Raw genomic sequence first — 23499 nt, forward strand, 5'->3', positions numbered from 1 at the left:
AATCTTCTATCGGCCTGTCGGACCCCATTACACATGTGGCCGCTACAGCGCCCACAGCACCAACGGCCAACGACGACCGTGACGTCACTTCCGCCCCCACCGACCTCGCAGCCTCCGCGATCTCCGCCCAAACAACTGCCCCGACGACCACCGCACAGACTACCGCTTCCACGATCGCCAGGAAGATCACCGACGGACTCGCAACCCCCGCGGCTACCGGGAATGACAACGGCTCTTTCGTCGCCACAACCATTTCCGCCCCTTCGGCTGCCGGCGCCGCAGCCACTTCCGCCCCCACTGACATCACTAACCTGCATGACCGCAACGCATTCCTGATGAAGGGCTCTGGCCCGAAACGTCGAATTTCCTGTTCCTTGGATGCTGCCTAACCTGCTGTGCTTTAACCAGCAACACATTTTCAGCACATGGAAGTTAACAAATGCTGCACTGGAACTGACAAAGACTATATTGAAACTGTCAATGATTCTGCAATGATTGCCATAAACAAACCATGTTACAAAGAAAATAATCTCATCACTGACCTATTGTATCATAAGATGTATAAAAGTTTCTTGACATGTGCTCCGGGTTGAGCACAGCTGACCACTGTGCTGTTGGTGTCTCTCTCTCTCTCTCTCTCTCTCTCTCTCCCTGGAGCTCTGCTATTTCCTAGTGCAGTAAACTCTGTTGTTGAACCCTGACTGACTCTGAGGCTAGTAATTTTCCCAGCAATAGCCACAACAGTGTCACAGCAGCAGTCCCAGGATAGCCTGCAGGAACAGGAAGCCTGACTAATTTTATATCTCCCATTGATCAAATGACACCGAAACCTGCACTCCTTCGAAGTTTCAGCTGGATTTGGATGTCCCAGTAAATGTTTGCAGATAAATCAATAAAAAGACCAACATCATCAAGAAAAAGTGTGAAGAAAAGAGATGGTGAATACTCACTTTTTACCTGTGGAGTGGCTGTATTTCCCAGTATATTTCCGATGGCTCCCAATAATTTCTATAATCTCAGGGACATGACTCGCAAATAAGGCCTGTTAGTGTTGACAAAATTTTAAATGTTTAAATACTTTCATTTCAAAGCTGTCAGGCATTTCTGCAATTGTACCATATATAAACCAGAGGATATCACTCGCATTTTGCAGAGAAAGGATGGAAGAAAGATTTGCATTTCTGCGATGCCTTTCTTGACTGGGAGATCCCAAAGCATTCCATTGCCAATGGAGTACTTTTGACGTAATATTGCAGATAACGGAGCAGTGAATTTGCATACAGCAAGCTCCCACAAATCACAATGTGATAATGATCATTTAATCAGTTTTATGAATATTTATTAGATTAGATTACTTACAGTGTGGAAACAATCCCTTCGGCCCAACAAGTCCACACCGACCCACCGAAGCGCAACCCACCCATACCCCTACATTTACCCCTTCACCTAACACTACGGGCAATTTAGCATGGCCAATTCACCTGACCCGCACATCTTTGGACTGTGGGAGGAAACCGGAGCACCCGGAGGAAACCCACGCAGACACGGGGAGAACGTGCAAACTCCACACAGTCAGTCGCCTGAGTCGGGAATTGAACCCGGGTCTCAGGCGCTAACCACTGTGCTACCATGCCGCCCACCTACAAAGCACAACACAGATCATTGGTTAAAGGATATGTAATAATCAGCTAACCTAGAATAACTGTTCCCTGATACCTCTGATGGAGCTGATGTGGAGGTGCTGGTGTTGGACTGGGGTGGACAAGGTCAGAAATCACACGACAACAGGTTATAGTACAACAGGTTAATTTGAAATCGCAAGCTTTCGGAGCACTGCCCCTTTGTCAGGTAAAGTCCTTCAGCCTTGTGCTTCACTTTGTAGGCTGAGACTTGAATTGACAATCTTCAGGTTCTTTCCAGTCTACAGAACTGCAAGAGACCATTTACAGAGGAACCTCAATTATCCAGCATTCGATTAACCAAATTTTGGATGATTATCCGAACATGTCCTTTGGATTATCAAGGTTCCCCTGTAATCCAAAGGGTCTGTGTTGTTTATACTGCAATCCACATAAACCTTTCCCACCTCTGTCCGTCGTACACTTTCAGCATAACCATCTTTCCTTTTGTTACTTATGTGTTTATCAAGCATCATCTGAAAAGCATCTGTGCTGTTTACCTCAATGGGGAGGAAAGCAGCTACGGCTGCCGACTGAGAGCAATAGTGTGACACCAAGTTCAGTAATAATTGTCCCGTCAGACAGAGAGAAAAATGAATCCCATTAATCAGTGTTGGATTCACAATGCACATTTGAGGCGAGAGACGTTGACATCACAGACAGAGTAAAATAAAAGAATTGATTTACCAAGCCCAAAATGATGAAGAATACCATGAAGACCTGGCCGACTGTAGTTTTGACAATCAAGTCACCATATCCAACAGTAGACATGGTGACCATGAGGAGATAGACACACTGCCAGTAGGTTAAACTTTGTTCATTGGGTTCTGTGAGCCACGGGTCTCCTGAATTTTCAATCTTAAAACAAAGATCATAACAATTAATGACAGTCATGTAAGGAATTTCTTCAGATCAACATTCACGTTAGAGAAATATTATAACAAAGATGAACTCTTGGAGGTGAGTAAAATTACTCACAATATCCTTCAATCTTTAAATATGACCGCCTTCTTCACTCTTATTCTGTGAAGAATAACTGTCATCATGCCACAGGCAAGGCACCCACCTTCAATGGGACAGGGGCAAAGAATGCAAATGCAGAATGGGAAATCAAACCCCAGCTCTTCCTGAGGAGTACAAAACGACTGAACAATCTGCAACTGTTTCCAGTTTCCATGCTGAACAAGCTCAATCCCACGTGAGGCTCCACTTATTCTCACTGACTATTGCTTCTCCAACGCCTTATGCTCAAACTTTCTGTGGCCTCAATCTCTCCTCCCTCTCCCTTGAACCTGCTCCAGCCTTGTAACCCATCTCATCACACAACTTACTGATTCCAGAATCAAAGGGCAGAGCATAGGGCACTTTGCTGTGGAATTGTTAGAATTCTTACAATGTGGAAGCAGACCATTCAGACCACTGAGTCCACACCAACCCTCCAAAGAACATCCCATCCCTCGACCCTATCCCTGTAACCCTCCTTATACATCGCTAGTCCACAGAGCTTGCATATCCCTGGACTCTATTGGCTATTTAGCATGGCCAATCTATGCTAAACTGCACACCTGTGGGAAGAAACCCAGGCAGACATGGGGAGAATGTACCAACTCCACACAGAGGCAATTGCCTGAGGCTGGAACCGAACCCATGTCTCTGGCAGTAGTGCTAACCACCGAGCCACCGTGCTGTCCTTTGGTAAATTTCTCAGCTTCCCCCCTTTCTTCCTTTAAGTCTATCCTTAAAAGCAACCTTTTTTGATTCCTGTACTGATAACAACTTACAAATCTCACCTTCTTTGACTGACTGACAGACAATCTATTTCTTCTCGACCATGATCCACACAGATCCTCTTCCTATAGTTAAATGTAGATATCTTTGTTGCCAAGACCTATTGCCAAAAATGTATGACACGTAGCATTCTTGTGAAAATGACTGGATGCATATTAGTTTAAAGCGCTGAATTGCCAGATTGTGAACTTACTATGTGTATGAAGCCAGCAGCCGTGAACCATGTGCCCAGAAACACTGACAGCAGACTTGCCAATTTGATTTTTGAACTGCAGAGTTAAAAGATTCAGAAGAAAGTTGAATGGTGAGTAACAGAAATATAACACAATGCTTATCTATTTTCTCTGTCAAATGTTTCCCTCTTCTCCTCCAGAGGACTCAAGATTTAAACCTACAGGAGCTGGTTCAGCTCACTAGGCAGTGGTCTAACCTCTGCTTCCGAGGGCCATAGGTTTAATCTCCACTCCAGTTTGACTGAGGGAGTGCTGGTAATCATAGGTGCTGACCTTTCAATGCTGAACTGAAGCCCTGTTAATGCATTCATGTCTGATCTGGACCTGAAATACATTAGCCTCCTTAATTTGGACCCTCACCCAATAAACACCTAGATCCATCCAGAACATCTTCACATTACTTTGAGGATTGTGAAGAAATCAAATCTCTTAAGCTATCGTTTTGAATTCTTTTCATAGTTTCAGCACCACAAAAATATCACCTCTCTACCCTTTTTGCTCCAAACAATACTAGCCTAGGCAATGCAACTGGACAGAGAGTCACAGAGTTTTAGGCCCGTCATGTCTCTACTACTCATAACACACTATCTATTCTTGTTCCATTTTATCGCAATTGGGCCATACTCTATGGGCCAGTTGTGATAAAATGGAACAAGAGTAGATCATGCTTTATGAGTAGCAGAGACATGACGGGCCTAAAACTCTGTGACTCTCTGTCCAGTTTGCTCAACTCCAGATGTGGTCTGATCAAGGCTCTGAAGCATTGTACACTCCCCTTTGTGTTCCAAACTCAGTCAGTCAAAGTCTGGCATGTGCAGATTTTTTGTGAGTAATCAGTTAGGCCTTTCACACTAACATGAAACGTGACTGCAAAGACAAAGTAAGGATTCATCAGGCGATACTTGCAATCAGTATTTGACATCCTCTGGCAATCTAGTCATTGGATGACATCACTTTCCCAAGTTGATATCAATTTGACCAGTTACAGCTGAACTTACTTTCTCTTCAGAAGCCGGAGGTATTGTAGGATTTCAGGTAATTGCAGCAAGCGAAGAGACCTCATGAACCTCAAGCCTGGAAAAATAATGCAAAACAAAGCAATCACCCCAATCTGCTGAATTTTAAATGGCCGGCTTCCTTTGTGCCTGAAAGATTGAGATACCAGTCAGGGTGAACCAAAATGATAACTGACAGCTTGGGTTCATCAGGTTGAATGAAATCTGGATAGAAGCTGCCTGACATTTTCTGTTGTTAACTGACAAAAGAGCACATTAATTAAATTTCATTTTACAATTGACTATGGTAGGGATCTGAGATCTTGCCAGCCCAGCTCCTCTGATAGCTGCCAAGTTGGGTCAGCACTTCCAGTAGATGACATTCTTAGAGTTCTTTTCAGTTAGCAAAACTCCAGTGTCAAAAATATCATCTGTTGATTGAACAGGAGAGATGAGCTAGTGTTACCATGATAATTCAAACACAAGACAGACCATCAAGATCCAGGAGTGTTGCATCTGAACAAGGTGATAACAATCTGAGTCACTGCTCTCAGCCTGCTTTTCCAGAACTCCTAGTTTCCTCACAGTAGATTTCCAGAGTTTCCTGATTATTCCAGCAAAAAGTAACTACCTCTGGGTTATCGGAATAACAGGTGATTTCAGGAAATCATTAATGCGAAGAAGGCAACATCTGAATATTTTAAATCTGGGGTGATGGCTGCCCAAGAGGGAGTGAGAAAAAGTAAACCACCTTTCTATTTGCACACTCACCAATACAGTCCTTACGGAAATAGAGTGCGACGAAACCTGGAGGGATAGTGAAGAAGTCCACGATAGAGTTGAGCTCAAACCAGAACTGAAGCTTGTCTTGTGCTGCAATGAACTGTTGTGGATAGATAACAAACAGGTAACCTTCAGGCCAAAGTCTCCCGGTAACTGCCAGCTGGGGATCACTCAATCGTAACAAGAGGTAGGAGCATTGAATGCTGTCTCCCTCTCCCTAAGGATTATGGAGACTTATGATGGTTTTAGGGCTGGAAGAGCATGGTGAAAATCTGGAGGGATTTGTAAATAAGGTTTTCAACATCTTCAGGGTTAGCATTGAGCAGAAATTGAACTGGACTGGCCATATGTAAACTGTGGCTACAAGAGCAGGTTAGAGGCAGTGAGAACTCACCTCTGACTCATCAAAGCATGTTCAGCATCTGCAAGGCATAAGTCAGGCATGATGGAATACTCCCCACTTTCCTGGATGGATGCAGTTCAAACACACTCAAGGAGCTTGACCCATCCAAACAACGTAGTGTGTTTGACTGGCACCACACCCACTAACATTTACTGCCTCCATCTCATGCTCAGTAGTAGCAGTATGTACTGAGGTATCTTAGACAGCACCTTTAAAAAGCCTCAACCACTTCTATCCAGCAGGTAGGACAGCAGATACATTGGAGCACCTGTCCTAATAGATTCCCCTCCAAGCCACTCATCATCCTGACTTGGAAATATATCGCCATTCCATCAGTGCTGCTGAGTCAAAATTTTGGAACTCTTTCTCGAACGGCATTGTGTGTTCCCCTCCACCAAATCAAACTCAGCTGTTAAGAAGGCAGCTCACAACCACCTTCTCTCAAGCAATTAGAAATGGGCAATAAATGCTGACTACCCAGTGATGATGCCCACATCACATGAATTACTTTGTTAAAAAAAAGGAGGCATTTGTGGGCTGGGAATGTTAACCTCAGTGTTGTGCTCAAGTCTTTAGAGTGGGATTCCGTAATGTTTATAAGCGGTGACTCAGTGGGTAGTGGTCTCACCTCTGAGTTGCAATGAAAGTTGACTCTCCCCATTACAGTGTTGAGGGAATATCGCATTAGCAAATGCTGCCTTTCAGATGAGGAATGTTAACAACAGCTCTACTTGCTCTCTTACCCGCATACAAAAGGTTCCATGGCATTATGAGCAAAAGAGCAGGTAAGTTCTCCCTTTTGAATTGGCCAGTATTTATCCCTCCACCAACACCACAAAAGTATGTAACCAGGTTTTGATTGTGGGATTTTTGTTACGTGCAAACTGGGTGATCTTCAAAGTGTGCTTCATTGCAACTTGGGATGTCCTGACATTGAGAAGTATACACTGAAATGTGAGTCTTTCTTTTCAGGGGTGATAGTGCATTGAAATGAGACTGATTTCCACTTAGATTCAAATGATAGAAAATTACTTACACGCATTCCAAAGTAAAATAAAAAGAATGCATTAAAGCATAGATCAACCATCTGTAGAGTGCTCAGAACCACTTTTGTGCTTTCATTACTCCTGCAGAAAGGGAACAGCATGTTAATTTCATTGAATCAAAGCTCTGCTTCAAATTTTCTCTCCCCACAATTTCACTTAACTCTCTTTTTATCTACACCAAGAAGAATTTCACCAAGCATTCAACAAAATGGAAGGTTCCAGCATTTTGCTGTGAGATAAATAATTTTGACAGTTTCTTGAAAAGAGGAGGGAGAATTTGAGAGGACCTAATGTGAGATCACTTGTTCCGGGCTTGTTGAGAACATTATAAAAGTTTCAGAAGAGAAATAGTCTATTGACTTTGGGGTATTGGTAGTTTTTGCAGGGTACTATCTGGGACTAGAGATTTGAGTGGATGAAATAAAAACATAAATTGCAGGAAAAGCTCAGCAGGTCTGACAGCATCTGTGACAAGAAATCAGAGTTAACATTTCAGATCCAGTGACTCTTCCTCAGAACTGAAATGAAATATCTCTTTTGAATATGAATATATACCTGCCAATGGCAACCACTTTTAGGAAAGTGATTAATGTGGCAGGAGAGGATTCTGATGATTTAGAAAAGTGAACAGGATGAGTGAACAGAATGTCCACATCCAGCAGGTCAGCGTCAGCCTGATAACTAGACACAGATAATCCTCATTTTACTTAGCCCTTCCTTTCTTGAGTGAACTGTGAATCCGAATAGGAGTTCCCACAGGAAAACCGGAATTAGGTTCTTTATTGGAGCAGCCAGTGTTCAAGTTGAACTACTGAACACCAGTACTGTGCCCTCCTAGCTAAAATAACTTACTGACTACCACAGATACAGTGTACTTAGTGCTCCATAATCCATACCTATATTCATGAAGTGACATTTGTCGTTTTCAGTTTAAACAATGTTCAATGTAACATAGTATTGTTACACTTATCATTCCATTTCATGAAAAAGATCTACAATAATTCATTAAGAATGATCGTTTCTTTTGCTGAATCTTGTGAAATACCCCAAGTCACTAATGTTTGAGTCCTAAGGAGCATCCTGGTCTGATCGTTACTGATACCACATCTTCATCAAAGCACACTGCTGTTGCAACACTTCTGCCTCTGACTCATGCTGGGAGAGATTTACGAGGCTGCAAGCTACAAACATTCTTCCATTCATTTCTTTTTGCCTTTCAAAAAAGCTGTGAGGTTTCCACGTTCTACCAAGGGGAAGATGAGGCAACTATGGCTGACAAGTCCAGGCAGCATCCTGGTAAAACTCCTCTGTTCCATCTCTAAAGCTTCCACATCCTTCCTATAATGAGGCAACCAGAACTGAACACAATATGCCAAGCGTGGTCAAACCAGGACTCTAGAGAGCTGCAGCATAACTGCAATCCCCCTGCTAATGAAAGCCAACACACCACATGCCTTCTTAACAACCCTACCAACCCAGATGGCAACTTTGAATGATCTACGGATGTAGACCCCAAAATCCCTCTGTTCTTCCACACTGCCAAGAATCTTGCCTTTAACCCTTTCTTCTTCATTCCAAAGTGAATCTCTTCAACGTTGCCAGGGTGAACTCCATCTGCCACTTATCAGCCCAGCTCTGCATCCTGTCAATGTCCCGTTGCAACCTACAAAAGCAAAATACTGCAGACACTGGAAATTAGAATCAAACACAAAGAATTCTGGAGAAACTCTGCAGGATTGGCAGCACCTGTTAAGAGAGAGAAACAAAACTTAACCCTTTCAGTCCAATATATGTCATCAGAAGAAAAGCCAAATTGGACTGGAAATGTTACCTTTCTGGTCACCGATGCTGCCAGTCCTACGTAGTTTCTCCAGCATTCTCTTTATGTGTTTCATATTCTAGACTCATGGATTTGCATTGCACTATGGCCGATGGTGAAATTTGAATTCAGTAAAAATCTGGAATTAAAAGTATGCCTAATTGCGACCCTACAACCACTGTCAGTCATTGTGAAAAACAACCTGTTTCGTTAATGTCCTTTAGGGAAGGACAAAGTTAAAAATCACACAACACCAGGTTATAGTCCAACAGGTTTAATTGGAAGCACACTAGCATTCAGAGCGATGCTCCTTCATCAGGTGGTTGTGGAGGGCTCGATCGTAACACAGAATTTATAGCAACAATGTGCAGTGTGATGTAACTGAAATTATACATTGAAAAATTGATTGTCTGTTAAGCCTTTCATCTGTTAGAATACAGCGATAGTTTCACTTCTTTCAAGTGTAAATCACAAAACCCTTTTTAAAGTTGCATTCTCGGGTTAGCTACTAACAATGGTGATAGCTAGACAATATGTTGAAGGTGTTAGCCCCCTGTGTTCTCTGTCTATGACCTGATGTTTAGATTGATTCTAATCTAATAAATGAGATAACAGTGTTTTACATAAATTCCTGCAGTTTTTGAGCTCAGAGTTTTACATGAATGTATGCAGTTTTTGAGCAAAGTGCAATGTAACTCTGCAATACAACTTCACCACACTGCTAAACTGATAGCTAAGTTCGGTACCCATAGGGAGGGCCTCAACCGGGACCTTGGGTTCATGTCACATTACAGGTGATCACCATTGCACTACACACACACACACACACACACACACACACACACAGACTTTCACATACACACGGACACAGGTACACACAGACACCCACACACACCTTATAGACACACACACTCCCACGCTCACACATACACCCCCTCGCAGACCTAAGACACTCTGCACCCACTATACATACACACACACACACACACACACACATTCTCACACTCACAACCCCCACCCCAGACAGACACACACAGACAACAACCCACATGCACACATATATTTTGTGGGGTGAATTTGTATTGCAGAGTTACATTGCACTTTGCTCAAAAACTGCATACATTCATGTAGAACTCTGAGCTCAAAAACTGCAGGAATTTATGTAAAACACTGTTATCTCATTTATTAGATTAGAATCAATCTAAACATCAGGTCATAGACAGAGAACACAGGGGCTAACACCTTCAACATATTGTCTAGCTATCACCATTGTTAGTAGCTAACCCGAGAATGCAACTTTAAAAAGGGTTTTGTGATTTACACATGAAAGAAGGGAAACTATCACTGTATTCTAACAGATGAAAGGCTTAACAGACAATCAATTTTTCAATGTATAATTTCAGTTACATCACACTGCACATTGTTGCTATAAATTCTGTGTTACGATCGAGCCCTCCACAACCACCTGATGAAGGAGCGTCGCTCCGAAAGCTAGTGTGCTTCCAATTAAACCTGTTGGACTATAACCTGGTGTTGTGTGATTTTTAACTTTGTACACCCTAGTCCAATACTGGCATCTCCAAATCATGACTTTAGGGAAGGAAATCTTCTTAACTGGCCTAGCCTGGCCTACATGTGAGTTCAAACCCACAGCTATGCGTTCAACTCTGAACATTGGATGTGGGCAATACTTGCTGGCCTAGCTAGCTACAACCATATCCCATGAATTAATGTAAAAATGTAAATCTGGAAATATCAAAATAGTAGAAAGAAACAGGCCCTAAAAAATAAACAAATTCAAGTGACATAATGTTAAACGGAGCAATGTTAAATAAGGAGAACTGTTTTAACTCCTCCAATTTTTACTCAGATTATCTGGCACAAGACACTCTAAAATTAATAGTGGGTGAAGAACCCCAAGTTAGAATTCCATGAATTGCAAAAGGTTGTACAGCATCAGTCCATTCGAACAGTGATTAACAACCTTTGGGTACCTTGACCTCACATTGCCGCCTTCACATGTGTGGGGTTCAGTCCTATTTAAGGGATATCCTGTTGAACCATATGTGAGTGTGCACTTGCCTGTGAGACCAATCCTCACAAAGCCAACAGGGAGGCAATTATGCAAAGATAAGGGCTTGCGAAAACCTGTGCCACGTTGGCAGTATTGTGCAGATTGCAGTGAGCAAATAATTATGAGAGATGGGCATTGCCCTTTTAAAATGGCAAAGTCACCAAGTCTCCCAACGTCCTCATTAGGAAGCCCAGCAAGCACCAACAGCACTCTCTCAGTTTCTTTCTCCAATACAATACTTACTCTATTGAGGTGACGAAGTAGATGAAAAGGGAACCAAAGCTCAGTAAGAATACCATCATTACCTGTCAAAGAGACATGAGTCTCATTAGAAGGATAACTGTGAATTGATCTTGGGACCCACTTCCATGAACCTGGAAGGGTAATTGAAGGCAGAGGTTTGATGGAGCTCCACACTTGTTTCTCTATCAGACTAAACAGCCACTGCTGAAGCAAAAGTGGAATTTACCCACATTCACTCTTATCTTCTGAACACACACCCACCTTCCCCATTGCTCACCCGCTCTACCTGTCCCCCTCTTATTTTCCCTAGTCCACACACACTCTCTCCTACTTACACCCAAACTCACCATTCCTTATCCACTCAATCTGTTCCACAGTCTCACTCTCCACGCCCTTCCAATTTTCCCCATCTCAAACATAATCTCCCCATCCCACATATATTTCCCTGTCCCACACCCTGTCCCTCAAACCTCCACCTTGGAGCATTTGCAGGTCTTTTGAAGCTTAGTTGGTGTGACATTTGACCACTTAGTACATTGCACCCCAGCCTGATCGGATAATATGTTCCAGGCAGTTGCTGGTTAGTGTGATAATTATATATATCATGGTTAATTTTGGAACTCAGTTTCTAAAATTGAGGCAGATGAATTTTGATTTCAATTCTGTGAATGTAGCATATTTTTTAAAAGGCCAGAAACTTATTCAACCTATGAGAGTTTGCGAAGATATTTTCAGTTTTTAGAACTGGGAAGAAGTTTAGGTTAACAGTCCAAGAATGAGAATTGAAAGAAGTCATAAAACTGTCTCAACCATCCCAGAAGCAAGCCTGGACAGAGTCAGTTAAGTGTTGATATTTAAATTAGATTACTTACAGTGTGGAAACAGGCCCTCAGCACCAACAAGTCCACACCGACCCGCCAAAGCGCAACCCACGCATACCCCTACACCTAACAATTTAGCATGGCCAATTCACCTAACTTGCACATCTTTGTGACTGTGAGAGGAAACCGGAGCACCCGGAGGAAACCCACGCAGACACAGGGAGAACGTGCAAACTCCACACAGACAGTTGCCTGAGGCGGGAATTGAACACGAATCTCTGGCGCTGTGAGACAGCAGTACTAACCACTGTGCCACCGTGCCGCCCACAAAATCTGAGAGAAAATATCTCAGGTTACTGATCTGCTTCCTTGCCCAGAGTCCCAGAAATAGCTGGGAGTTTTATTTCCATCACAGTTTCATTTTTACAAAGCCCTGTTTGAAGTCTGATTTTAAGTCTTGGTGTCTCAGGTGAAACTTCTCATTCTTATTACTCACAAGCCCTTGGCCAATCAGAGACTGAGCTGATATCATTCGCTGAGCCCATTCCTGGACTGCGTGCATCAGATCGACATCCCTTACTTTTGAAGTTTCTGTGGCATTCAGGCGTGCAATCTCCTAAAACACAATGGGTATCAACAGGTGAAACAACACTTAGCATTCCCCATGGCACATGCAACTCCTGTAGATTTCCAAACACTTATTGGAAGAATTGTGTTAGTTTAGGAGTGCTGCAGCAATACTCGCAGATATTTGCATAACATGGTCCAACCACTTTTGGAAATATCCCAAGAAGAGCAGGCTAGGCTTGCCAACTGCAGTTGGTGCACTGTCCTCCATGAGTTCCTTCCTCCAAGTTCTCTGACCCCACATTCCCATTCTTGTTCGCTCAAGACATATTCTCATGGTGCCTTTCCTACCAGCTGCCAATCAGAAATTTGCATCAATGTTTTATAACTGACTGATCCATGGCTTTCAGGTAAACAGCTATTCTTCCCCCCAAGTCCAAGCCTTTCATAACTCAGATATAAGGGTGCTCTCAATCTTTTGCAATCGCAGTGTCTTCAACTGACCAGTGGCTTTTCTCCTGCATTTTGTTTGCTGCATTGTTCTGTAGATAAGCTTTTAATTTCTGGGGTCCTGGGTGATGGCAACCTGAGAGGACAGACATTGAAGTGCAATGTGCTGCAGGATGAGGAATGATTTCTATTTGTTTACTTTCCCTTTAATCGACACCAAACTGATTGTGCAGATCATGCATTTCACTGTTTTGGTCAATGGCATATCCTGTGACTTTACAAAGAGCTGTGTCCATACCTTCTTTTCCACCTTCCTATCAACAGTTAAATGCAAATGGATGTACTGTTGACCCAGCTCAAGCAAAATTCTTAAATTCCCCTGTTTCAGCCTTTTACTTCCTGGTTTCTATTTCTGACATTGTCTGTTTATATATTTGCCCCTCATTCTGACTGTCTTTCTTTGTCTCTATCGTTCTCCAACTGTCTATTTCCCTTCATTTTTCTGTCTCCCTTGTGCTCTAAACTTTAAGCTCACTTCCCTTTCTCTATTCGGTCTCTGTTCCTTCCTTTGTGTTTGACTCTGTCTGCTTCTAGCCATTTCTTTCTCCCTCTCTGTCCATTTCTCAGTCACATATTCACTCCCTTATCTCAGTCTGTTTCCTTCTCTCACTCACACTCTATCTGGCTCTCTCATTAGTTTAAGGGCCTGTTCCTGACTGTATGCAGTGGACATGTTTGTCGGTGTGGAGTTGTTGGGCCAAGGGGCCTGTTTCCACACTGTATGCAGTGGACATGTTTGTCGGTGTGGAGTTGTTGGGCCAAGGGGCCTGTTTCCACATTGTTGGGATTCTGTGCTTCATGCCACCAGACAATGGACACTGCCAAGAGCTGTTACCAGCCATTCACGCTGTACAGAAACTGGGGCAAGGTGGAACATTTGAGCAGCTACAAACAGTCCCTAGAATTCGATTATTCTGAGGTAGGCTTGTTATACGCAAGACAAATATTCTTGTATTACAGTAGCACATCCCAAAGCATGAAGTTTAACATTATAAATAACACCTTTGTGATTAACTCTAGTAAAACATAAATGGAGAGACAATATGAAATGAATGACACAATAAAAACATCTTTAAAGGGGATGCAGGAACCTGCGTGTATTTGTGCTTAAGTTCTTGAAGATAGCAGGATGGGTGGAGAGAGAAGTTCATAAAGCACACAATCTCTTCAGCTTTTTCTAATAGCAGCATAGAGCACAAGAGCAAAGCAGTGATGTTGAACTTGTTTAAGACACCAGTTCAGTCTCAGCCGGAGCTCTGTGTAGGGAAGGATGTGAAGACAATGGTGAGAGTGCAGAACAGAATGGTTCCAGAAGTGAGGAATCTCAGGTATGGAGACAGACTGGAGAAGATGAGACTTGGGAAGAATAGAAGTCTTCAAAATCATGAGAGGTCTGGGAAGAGTAAATATGGAGGAAATGTTCCCTCTGGTGAAAGGATTGAGGATGAGAGGGTGTAGATTTAAAGTAATTTGTAAAAGAAACAAAAGCCTTTTCATGATATAATTATTTAGCTTCCAAAATGCATTATCTTGAGAGGGTGGTGGCGGGTTCAGGTGAGACTTGCAAAAGGGAATTAGACAGTTCTTTGAATGTGCACAGTTACAGAGAGAAGGCAGGGAGAACTAAGTGGGATGCAGACTGTGAAAGCTGGGCAGATAGAATGGGCTGAATGGCCTCCTTTTGCACCCTATCAGTTCTGTGATTCCAGAGACCTGAGCACATAAAACAGGCTGACATTTCTGAGGGCGTTGAAAGGGGTGACTTTTCAATGAGATGTAAACCTGAGGCCCCCATTGCCTCTCACTTGGATGTAAGAATGTCCTGACACTGTTTCAAAAAAGAGTAGGGCGTTCTCCCTGCTGTCCTGGTCCATATTTATCCTGCAATCAAGGTCCCGAGGAAGCTCATGATCACATTGCTTGCGAGATGTCACACAGATTGGCTATCACCACACTGACTGTAGTTCAGAAGTATATATATAGGCTGTAATGCTGTTTGGAATATCCTGGGGTTGTGAAGGATGTTTGATAAACACAAGCTTGGTCATGGCAAACTATACCTCCGATGTCAATCCCTGAACTCGTTTCTCCAGCACAACGTTGCTGATCTGGTGCTTTCCAGTGATCGAGATTTCATGACTTTGTAACAAGCTTTTTCTTCTTGCCCACTAGTTCAAAGGAAAGAAAGGAAGAAATTAATTAAATTACTGACTTGAAAAAGTATTTCAGGATATAATCTCAGCCAATTTATACAGTCGTAGAGTCATACTGCTTGGAATCAGATACTTTTGCCCAACTTGTCCATTCCAATCAGGATTCCTAAGAACAAAGAACAAAGAAAACTTACAGCCCAGGAACAGGCCCTTCGGCCCTCTAAGTCTGAGCTGATCCTGTCTAAACCAGTCAGTCACTTCCTATGCATCTGTATCCCTCTGCTCCCCACCTACTCATGCATTTGTCCAGATGCATCTTAAATGAATTTACTGTGCCTGTCTCTACCACCTCTGCTGGCAACGTGTTCCAAACACCCACCACCCTCTGTGTGAAATACTTGCCGCGTGTATCCCCCCTTAAACTTTCCACCTCTCACCTTGAACTCGTGACCTCTCGTTATTGAATCCTTCACCCTGGGAAAAAGCTTGTCTCTATCCACCCTGTCTATATCCTTCATGATTTTGTAAACCTCAATCAGGTCCCCCCTCAATCTCCTTTTTTCTAGTGAAAATAAACCTAACCTACTCAACCTCTCTTCATAGCTAGCACCTTCCATACCAGGCCACATTCTCGTAAACCTTCTCTGCACCCTCTCCAAAATGTCCACATCCTGTTGGTAATGTGGCGACCAGGACAGTACACAGTATTCTAAATGCGGCCGAACCAACGTCCTGTATAATTTTAACATGACTTGCCAGCTCTTGTACTCAATACCCCGTCCAATGAAGGCAAGCATACCATATGCCTTCTTGACCACTCTGTCCACCTGTGCAGCAACCTTCAGGGTACAATGGACCTGCACTCCCAGATCTCTCTGCCCATCAATTTTTCCCAAGGCTCTTCCATTCATTGTATAATTCGCTCTAGAATTAGACTTGCCTAAATGCATCACCTCACATTTGTCTGGATTGAAATCCATCTGCCACTTTACCGCCCAATTCTCCAGTCTATGTATGTCCTCCTGTATTGTCTGACAGTGCCTTATGCTATCTGCTATTCCACCAATCTTTGTGTCATCTGCAAACTTGCTGATCATACCAACAGTGTCCTATTCCAGATCAGTTATGTATATTGCAAACAACAGTGGCCCCAATACTGACCCCTGTGGGATACCACTGGTCACCTTTCTCCATTTCGAGAAACTCCCTTCAACTACTACTCTCTGTCTCCTGTTGCTCAACCGGTTCTTTATCCACCTCGCGAGAACACCCTACACACCATGTGACTTCACTTTCTCCATTAGTCTACCATGGGGAACCTTATCAAATGCCTTACTAAAGTCCATGTATATGACATCAACAGCCCTTCCTTCATCTAACAAGTTGGTCAGTTCCTCGAAGAACTCTATTAAGTTGGTATGGCACGATCTCCCCCGCACAAAACCAAGTTGCCTATCACTGATAGGCTCATTCTTTTCAAATGTAAATAGATCCTATCTCTCAGTACCCTCTCCAGCAATATCCCTACCACCGATGTCAGGCTCACTGGTCTGTAGTTACCCAGAATATATCCCTACTGCCCTTCATGTACTGAACGACTCCCATTTGACTCTATCCCTCTAAATCTTTCCTATCAATGTAGTTGTCCAAATGTTTTTTTAAAATGTTGTAACAGTTTCTCTGGCAGCTTGTTCCGTATACGCATTACTCTTTGTGTGAAAAGGTGACCCCCCACCCAGGTCCCTTTTAAACCTTTCCCCCTTAACCTTAATCCTATGCTCTCTAGTTTTGGACTCTCCAACTGTTGGAGAAAGACTTTGGCGATTAAGCTTGTCTGTGCCCATCATGCTTTTATAATCCTCTATAAGGTCTGAGACATCCCCGTTTTCAGCCACACTAATTAGAAGCATATGGGTTCAAGTTCCGTCCCAGGGACAGCAGTGTGTAATCTATACTGAAAAACACTTCATTCTTGATGAAGCCTTTTGGGCTGCCCAAAGTCCTCATTTATCACAATCAATGCCTCCTGCCTAATCCTCAGCTTCAAACCCATCAGAGAGCACCACTACCTCAAGCAGGAAGGCAGTACACCACACATCTTCCCATGCCAAGATTTATTTCTTCTGCCGTCCTCTTGTGCTCCATCTCTTAACCTCCTGTTATCTCGGAGGTGGATGGACCTACTTCATTTCCCCAGGTGCAGAGATCATATCAGGCAGAAAATTATTGACCTCAATCCTCTTTCTCCATCTACTTTCAGAGATCTGTGGACATACACTCCAAGATTCCTCTGTAGCTCATCTCTGATCAGCATGCTCATGTTCATTGTGTTCTACTGACTTGGTTGCTCTCCCCAAATGTATGAGCTCACTCTTTTTCAGACTTAATACCACTTTTGCACTGACCTAACAACTGCACTGCGATCTAGCTCCATAACTTCATATGGAGTGCAGCCATGGTGTGGGCTGCCACATTAATCCATGAACAAAATCTACATAGATAGTTTGAGAAGTTACAGTGTTGTCTAAGTTCAAAGCTTCTCTTTTCTTTAAATGAGCAAACATTGCTTGGAACAAACTCAGCCAGCTGGACCTCAGAGAATCTGAGTTCCCTGTTTGGGGCTGTTAATCTGCTCCAATCAGGGAGCCCTGGCTGACAGGTAGAAACAGAAGTGTCAGAGATGGTGACACTGTGAGAGCTGAATCTGAATGAAGCAGTCTTAAAGTCAAGGACTGCTCATGTACAAATAAAAGTTTGTTTAGTGACGGACACCAGCCTCTTTGGAGTTATTTCAATCACAAGTCAGATGTTCCCTAATTTACCTTTGGTTTTTGTCCTCGAGTAAATCCAGATAATAGATCACAAGCAGTCCTCAGGCCTCTATAAATGAGGATGAACAGCATGCCTCCAATGAAGACGGTGAACGAGGAACCAATCGCACCCCACCACATGTCCTGGCTCATGATACGGCAGTTGTGGCTTGGCTTCCTGATGTCACTGTTGGTTTCACCGAAGTTGCTGAAGTTACCTTTTAAAAAGTTAATGTCACGTGATTTTCCCATTGTATTTGAGATTATCTTGTTGTTCTTAGTGTCCTCGCTGTGTTACTTTTCAGACTGATTGAGGTTATGAATGACCCCCATTGTGAGTCATTCTTAGAATCTTAGAATGTTACAACACAGGAAGGAGTCATTGGACCCAGTCTGTGCCTGTGTTGGCTTCTTGCTGCAGTTGTCCAACCTAGGTCCACACCCCAGCCTTTATTCCCCAAAGCTTTATAATTAGTTCTTTTCCAATACATTATCCATGGTGCTGCCTCCAGGTCTTAATGACCCTCTGTATGAAGTCAGAAGTCAGTTAACACCACGTTATAGTCCAATAGGTTTATTTGAAATCACAAGCTTTCAGAGAGTTGCTCCTTTGTCAGGTTTCCTGTGATCGCACTTTCCAGAAGAAATAGTTTCTGCCTACTTGCCTGAACAAAACCTTATTAATTTTGAAAATGGAATCAGGCCTCCTCTTAAATATCTTTGCTCCAAGGAGAATGATGGCAGGTTCTTCCATTCCTCCACATTACCAAATTCCTTCATCCCAGACATCATGCTGGGAAACATCAGTTGTTTCCTTCCTGATGTGTCTAAAATTGTGCAGAATACTCAAGCTGAGGCCTAATCAATGATTTGTAAATTTCAACTTCACCCTGTTGTTGACAAACAGAAGAATACATTGAGCATACAGACAAAGGAGAGCTATTCAGCCCTTTGAGCTGCTGTGCAATCTAATAAGATAATAATTGATCTGATTATAGCCCCAAAGCCACACTCACATCTATCCCTTGACTTGTACCCATCTCTGCCTTAAAAACATTTAGAGACTCTGCTTTCTCCATCTTATCAGAAACTCTCAGCATGGCACGGTGGCTCAATGCTTAGCACTGCTGCCTCATTGTACCAGGGACCTGGGTTCAATTCCACCCTGAGGCGGCTGTCTGAATGGATTTCTTCCTGGTGCTCCAGTTTCCTCCCACCAAAGATGTGGAGATTAAGTGGATTGGCCATGTAGTATCCAGGGATGCACAGGCTAGGTGGATTAACTGTGGGCAATGGAGGAATAGGGTAGGTTTGGGTGGGATGCTCTTCTGACAGTTGGTATGGACATAGACAAAATGTGGTGGTGCTGGAAAAGCACAGCAAGTCAGGCAGCATCCGAGGAGCAGAAAAATCGATGTTTCGGGCAAAAGCCCTTCATCAGGAACGGAGGCAGGGAACCTCCAGGGTGGAGAGATAAGTTGGGGGGGGTGGGGGAGAGAAAGTAGCAAAGAGTACAATATGTGAATGGGGGTGGGGATGGAGGTGATAGGTCGGAGGGGAGGGTGGACCGGATACCAATATGCTTCCCATTACAACATGTGCTTTTCTTTTCCACATTAATTTTAGATGTGGCATTTTATCAAATGCCTTCTGGAAATTAAAATACAACACGTGACTGGTTCCCCTTTATCCATGATTCATTGTTCCCTCAAATAACTCCAGTAGAGGATTCCTCTTTGACAAATGCTTGACTTTCTTGAACTTATCCAAATATCCTGCCATAACTTTAGTAAGAGCATGTAACCTTTTTCCAGTGACAGACATTAGGTTGACTTGCCTGTAGTTTCCAAATTTCTATCATTCTCCCTTTTTTAATAAAGGAGTTAAATTTGTTGTCTTTAAATCTTTTAGGACCTTCCTCAAATTTCAGGGGGTTTTGAAAAATTAAAACTGACCCATCAGCTATTTTATTGACCATTTCTTTTATGGCATTGGGATGGAGTCCATCAGGACCTTTGACTTGTCAGCCCAGAGATTCAACAATTTACTCAGTCCAACTTCTCTGGTGAATATGATCTTCCTGAGGGTGTCCATCCCTTCCATTTCCTCACTAATTCTGCTTTGGGGTTGTTGTCTCTATCCTAGTCCCCAGGATGTGAACAGGCTCTCTTCTGGAGTCTGTTTGCAAGTAGATTTGTATGCAAGTCGGACCACAATTTTTAAAAAATATATTCACTCACAGATATGGGCGTCTCTGTAATGACCAGCATTTATTGTCCACCCCTAAATGCCCAGAGGGCAGTTAAGAGTCACATGTAGGCTAGACCAGGTAAGGATGACAGATTTTTTTTTGCAGCAGAGAGCGGCGGGAGCTGGGCGGAAGTGAAGTTGGAGCGCAGAACCGATTGGGAAGGTAAGTGATTGTTATTTGAGTGGGTGTGTGCACGTTCAGCTACTGACAGAGCATATCGCAGCACTGAAAAAAGAACTCGAGGACCTTAGGCTCATCCGAGAGAATGAGATCTTTCTGGAGAGGACCTTCAGCGAGGTTATTACACCGACCATATCAGAAGAGAACAAAGGAGAGAAGACGATGAGGAAGGCAGAGAGGAGATAGGTGCAAGAGACCGCGGGAGAAGTACCTGTCTGGAACAAGTTGAATCTTTTGGAAACAGTAGAGACAGATGACACTGCCAGTCCGCAAGGCGGTCACGTCTGTCAATCAAAAGTTGGTGTGGAGGCAGAGCCGAGGAGTCAGACATCACACAGAGCCGTGGTGATAGGGGACTCCATAGTGAGAGGAACTGAACGAGATGTCTGTGGCAACAGGCGGGATTTAAGGATGGTGTGTTGCCTTCCTGGTGCCAGGATAAAGGACGTTGCGGACAGAGTGCAGGAGATCCTCAAGGGTGAAGGTGAAGAGCCAGAGGTGGTAGTACATGTTAGCACAAATTATGTCGGGAAGAAGAGGAGGAACATACTACAACGGGACTTCAGAGAACTAGGAAAAAAGCTGAAAAGCAGGACGTCCAGGGTGGTTATCTCCAGTTTGCTTCCAGTTCCTCGGGCTGGAGAGGCCAGGAACAGGGAGATAATGGACTTGACTGTGTAGCTGGGAAACTGGTGCAGAAAGCAAGGACTTAACTTCTTGGATCACTGGGGTATGTTTTGTGGTAAGCATAAATTACACAAAAGAGACGGTTTGCACCTTAATAGGTTGGAGACCAGCATTCTGGCAGGTAGGTTTGCTACTGCAACACAGCTACATTTAAACTAAATAGCGCGGGGAGGGGACAAACTGGAAGTTTAAGAAGGAAATTGAAGGGAAAGTTAGAACAAGGGAAGTCAAGAAAGACAACAGTATCAATGAAGCAGAAAACTCAAAAAGGGATCATGCCGTAAGGTTGATTGAAGTTGGGGTTGATAGGAAGGGTGAGGGCAGTAACAAATTAAAAATACTATATGTGAATGCACGAAGTATTAGAAATAAGATGGATGAGCTTGAGGCTCTTTTGGAAATTGGTAGCTATGATATTTTGGGGATAACTGAGACGTGGCTTCAAGTCGACAGGGACTGGAAAATAAATATTCAAGACTATACATGCTATCGTAAGGACAGAGTGACGGGCAGAGGGGGTGGGGTGGCCCTGTTGGTAAGGGATGATATTCAGTCCCTTGCGCAGGGGGACCTAGAATCAGGGGATGTAGAGTCAATATGGATAGAGCTGAGAAATTCTAAGGGTAGAAAGACCCTCTTGGGAGTTATCTACAGGCCCCCAAAACATTAGTAATGATGTAGGGTGTAAATTGAATAAGGAGCTGAAATTGGCCTGTCGCAAAGATGTTACTACAGTTGTTATGGGGGATTTTAACATGCAGGTAGACTGGGAGAATCAGGATGGTATTGGAACTCAAGAAAGAGACTTTGTGGAGTGCCTCAGAGATGGATTCTTAGAGCAGCTGGTGCTGGAGCCGACCAGGGAGAAGGCAATTCTGGATCTGGTATTGTGTAACGAACCAGAATTGATCAGAGACCTCAAAGTGAAGGAGCCATTAGGAGGTAGTGACCATAATACATTCAACTTCAATCTGCAATTTGAGAGGGAGAGGGTACAGTCGGAAGTGACAGTACTTCTGTTGAATAAAGGGAACTATGGAGCTATGAGGGAGGAGCTGGCCAAAGTTCAATGGTGCAATATCTTAGCAGGGATGACCGTGGAGGAACAATGGCGGATATTTCTGGATATAATGCATAAGTTGCAGGATCAGTTCATTCCTAAAAGGAAGAAAGATCCCAGGAGGAGGCAGGGGTGGCCATGGCTGCCGAGGGAAGTTAAGAAACATATAAAGTCAAAAGAGAAAAAGTATAACGTAGCAAAGATAAGTGGGAAAACTGAGGACTGGGAAGCTTTTAAAGAACAACAGAGGATTACTAAGAGGAAATACGCAGAGAAAAAATTAGGTATGAAGGTAAACTGGCCAAAAATATAAAGGAGGATAGTAAAAGCATTTTTTAGGTATGTGAAAGGCAAAAAAATGGTTAAGACTAAAATTGGGCCCTTGAAGACAGAAACAGGGGAATATATTACGGGGAACAAAGAAATGGCAGAAGAGTTGAATTGGTACTTCAGATCTGTGTTCACTGGGGAAGACACAAGCAATCTCCCAGAGGTAACAGTGGCTGAAGGACCTGAACTGAAGGGAATTTATATTTGCCAGAAATTGGTGTTGGAGAGACTGTTAGGTCTGCTGCCTGATAAGTCCCCGGGACCTGATGGTCTACATCCCAGGGTACTGAAGGAGGTGGCTCTAGAAATCACGCATGCGTTAGTGATTATTTTCCAGAGTTCGATAGATTCGGGATCAGTTCCTGCAGATTGGAGGGTGGCTAATGTTGTGCCACTTTTTAAAAAAGATGGGAGAGAGAAAGCAGGAAATTATAGACCAGTTAGTCTGACCTCAGTGGTGGGAAAGATGCTGGAGTCAATTATAAAGGATGAAATTACGACACATCTGGATAGTAGTAACAGGATAGGTCAGAGTCAGCATGGATTTATGAAGGGGAAATCATGCTTGACTAATCTTCTGGAATTTGTTGAGGATGTAACTCTGAAGATGGACAAGGGAGATCCAGTAGATGTAGTGTACCTGGACTTTCAGAAAGCTTTTGATAAAGTCCACATAGGAGGTTAATGAGCAAAATTAGGGCGCATGGTATTGGGGGCAAGCTACTAACTTGGATTGAAAGTTGGTTGGCTGATAGGAAACAAAGAGTAGTGATAAACAGCTCCCTTTCGGAATGGCAGGCAGTGACCAGTGGGGTACCGCAGGGATCAGTGCTGAGACAGCAGCTTTTTACAATATATATTAATGAGATAGAAGATGGTATTAATAGTAACATTAGCAAATTTTCTGATGATACAAAGCTGGGTGGCAGGGTGAAATGTGAGGAGGATGTTAGATTACAGGGTGACCTGGACAGGTTAGATGAGTGGACAGATGCTTGCCCCCAATGGCAGATGCAGTTTAATGTGGATAAATGTATAGTTATCCACTTTGGTGGCAAGAACAGGAA

The 23499-nt window shown here is 43.3% G+C and overlaps 1 protein-coding gene across 1 annotated transcript in view; it reads right to left on the reverse strand.

Annotated features, from left to right (window-relative positions):
- LOC132836919 (calcium-activated potassium channel subunit alpha-1-like) overlaps positions 1 to 18176 on the reverse strand; it is a 103423-nt gene extending 85247 nt beyond the window's left edge. The window contains exons 1-10 of the mRNA XM_060856486.1: positions 17937 to 18176; positions 15022 to 15129; positions 12312 to 12500; positions 11064 to 11125; positions 6918 to 7008; positions 5467 to 5578; positions 4699 to 4774; positions 3661 to 3736; positions 2367 to 2537; positions 951 to 1042 (exon numbers count right to left, since the gene is read on the reverse strand). Coding sequence (XP_060712469.1) covers positions 951 to 1042; positions 2367 to 2537; positions 3661 to 3736; positions 4699 to 4774; positions 5467 to 5578; positions 6918 to 7008; positions 11064 to 11125; positions 12312 to 12500; positions 15022 to 15129; positions 17937 to 18176 — 1217 coding nt within the window. The remainder of the gene's footprint in view (positions 1 to 950; positions 1043 to 2366; positions 2538 to 3660; positions 3737 to 4698; positions 4775 to 5466; positions 5579 to 6917; positions 7009 to 11063; positions 11126 to 12311; positions 12501 to 15021; positions 15130 to 17936) is intronic.
- Positions 18177 to 23499: the final 5323 nt, after the last annotated feature.

This window comes from Hemiscyllium ocellatum, chromosome 48, assembly GCF_020745735.1.
Source record: "Hemiscyllium ocellatum isolate sHemOce1 chromosome 48, sHemOce1.pat.X.cur, whole genome shotgun sequence".
Classification (NCBI taxonomy): Eukaryota; Metazoa; Chordata; class Chondrichthyes; order Orectolobiformes; family Hemiscylliidae; genus Hemiscyllium; species Hemiscyllium ocellatum.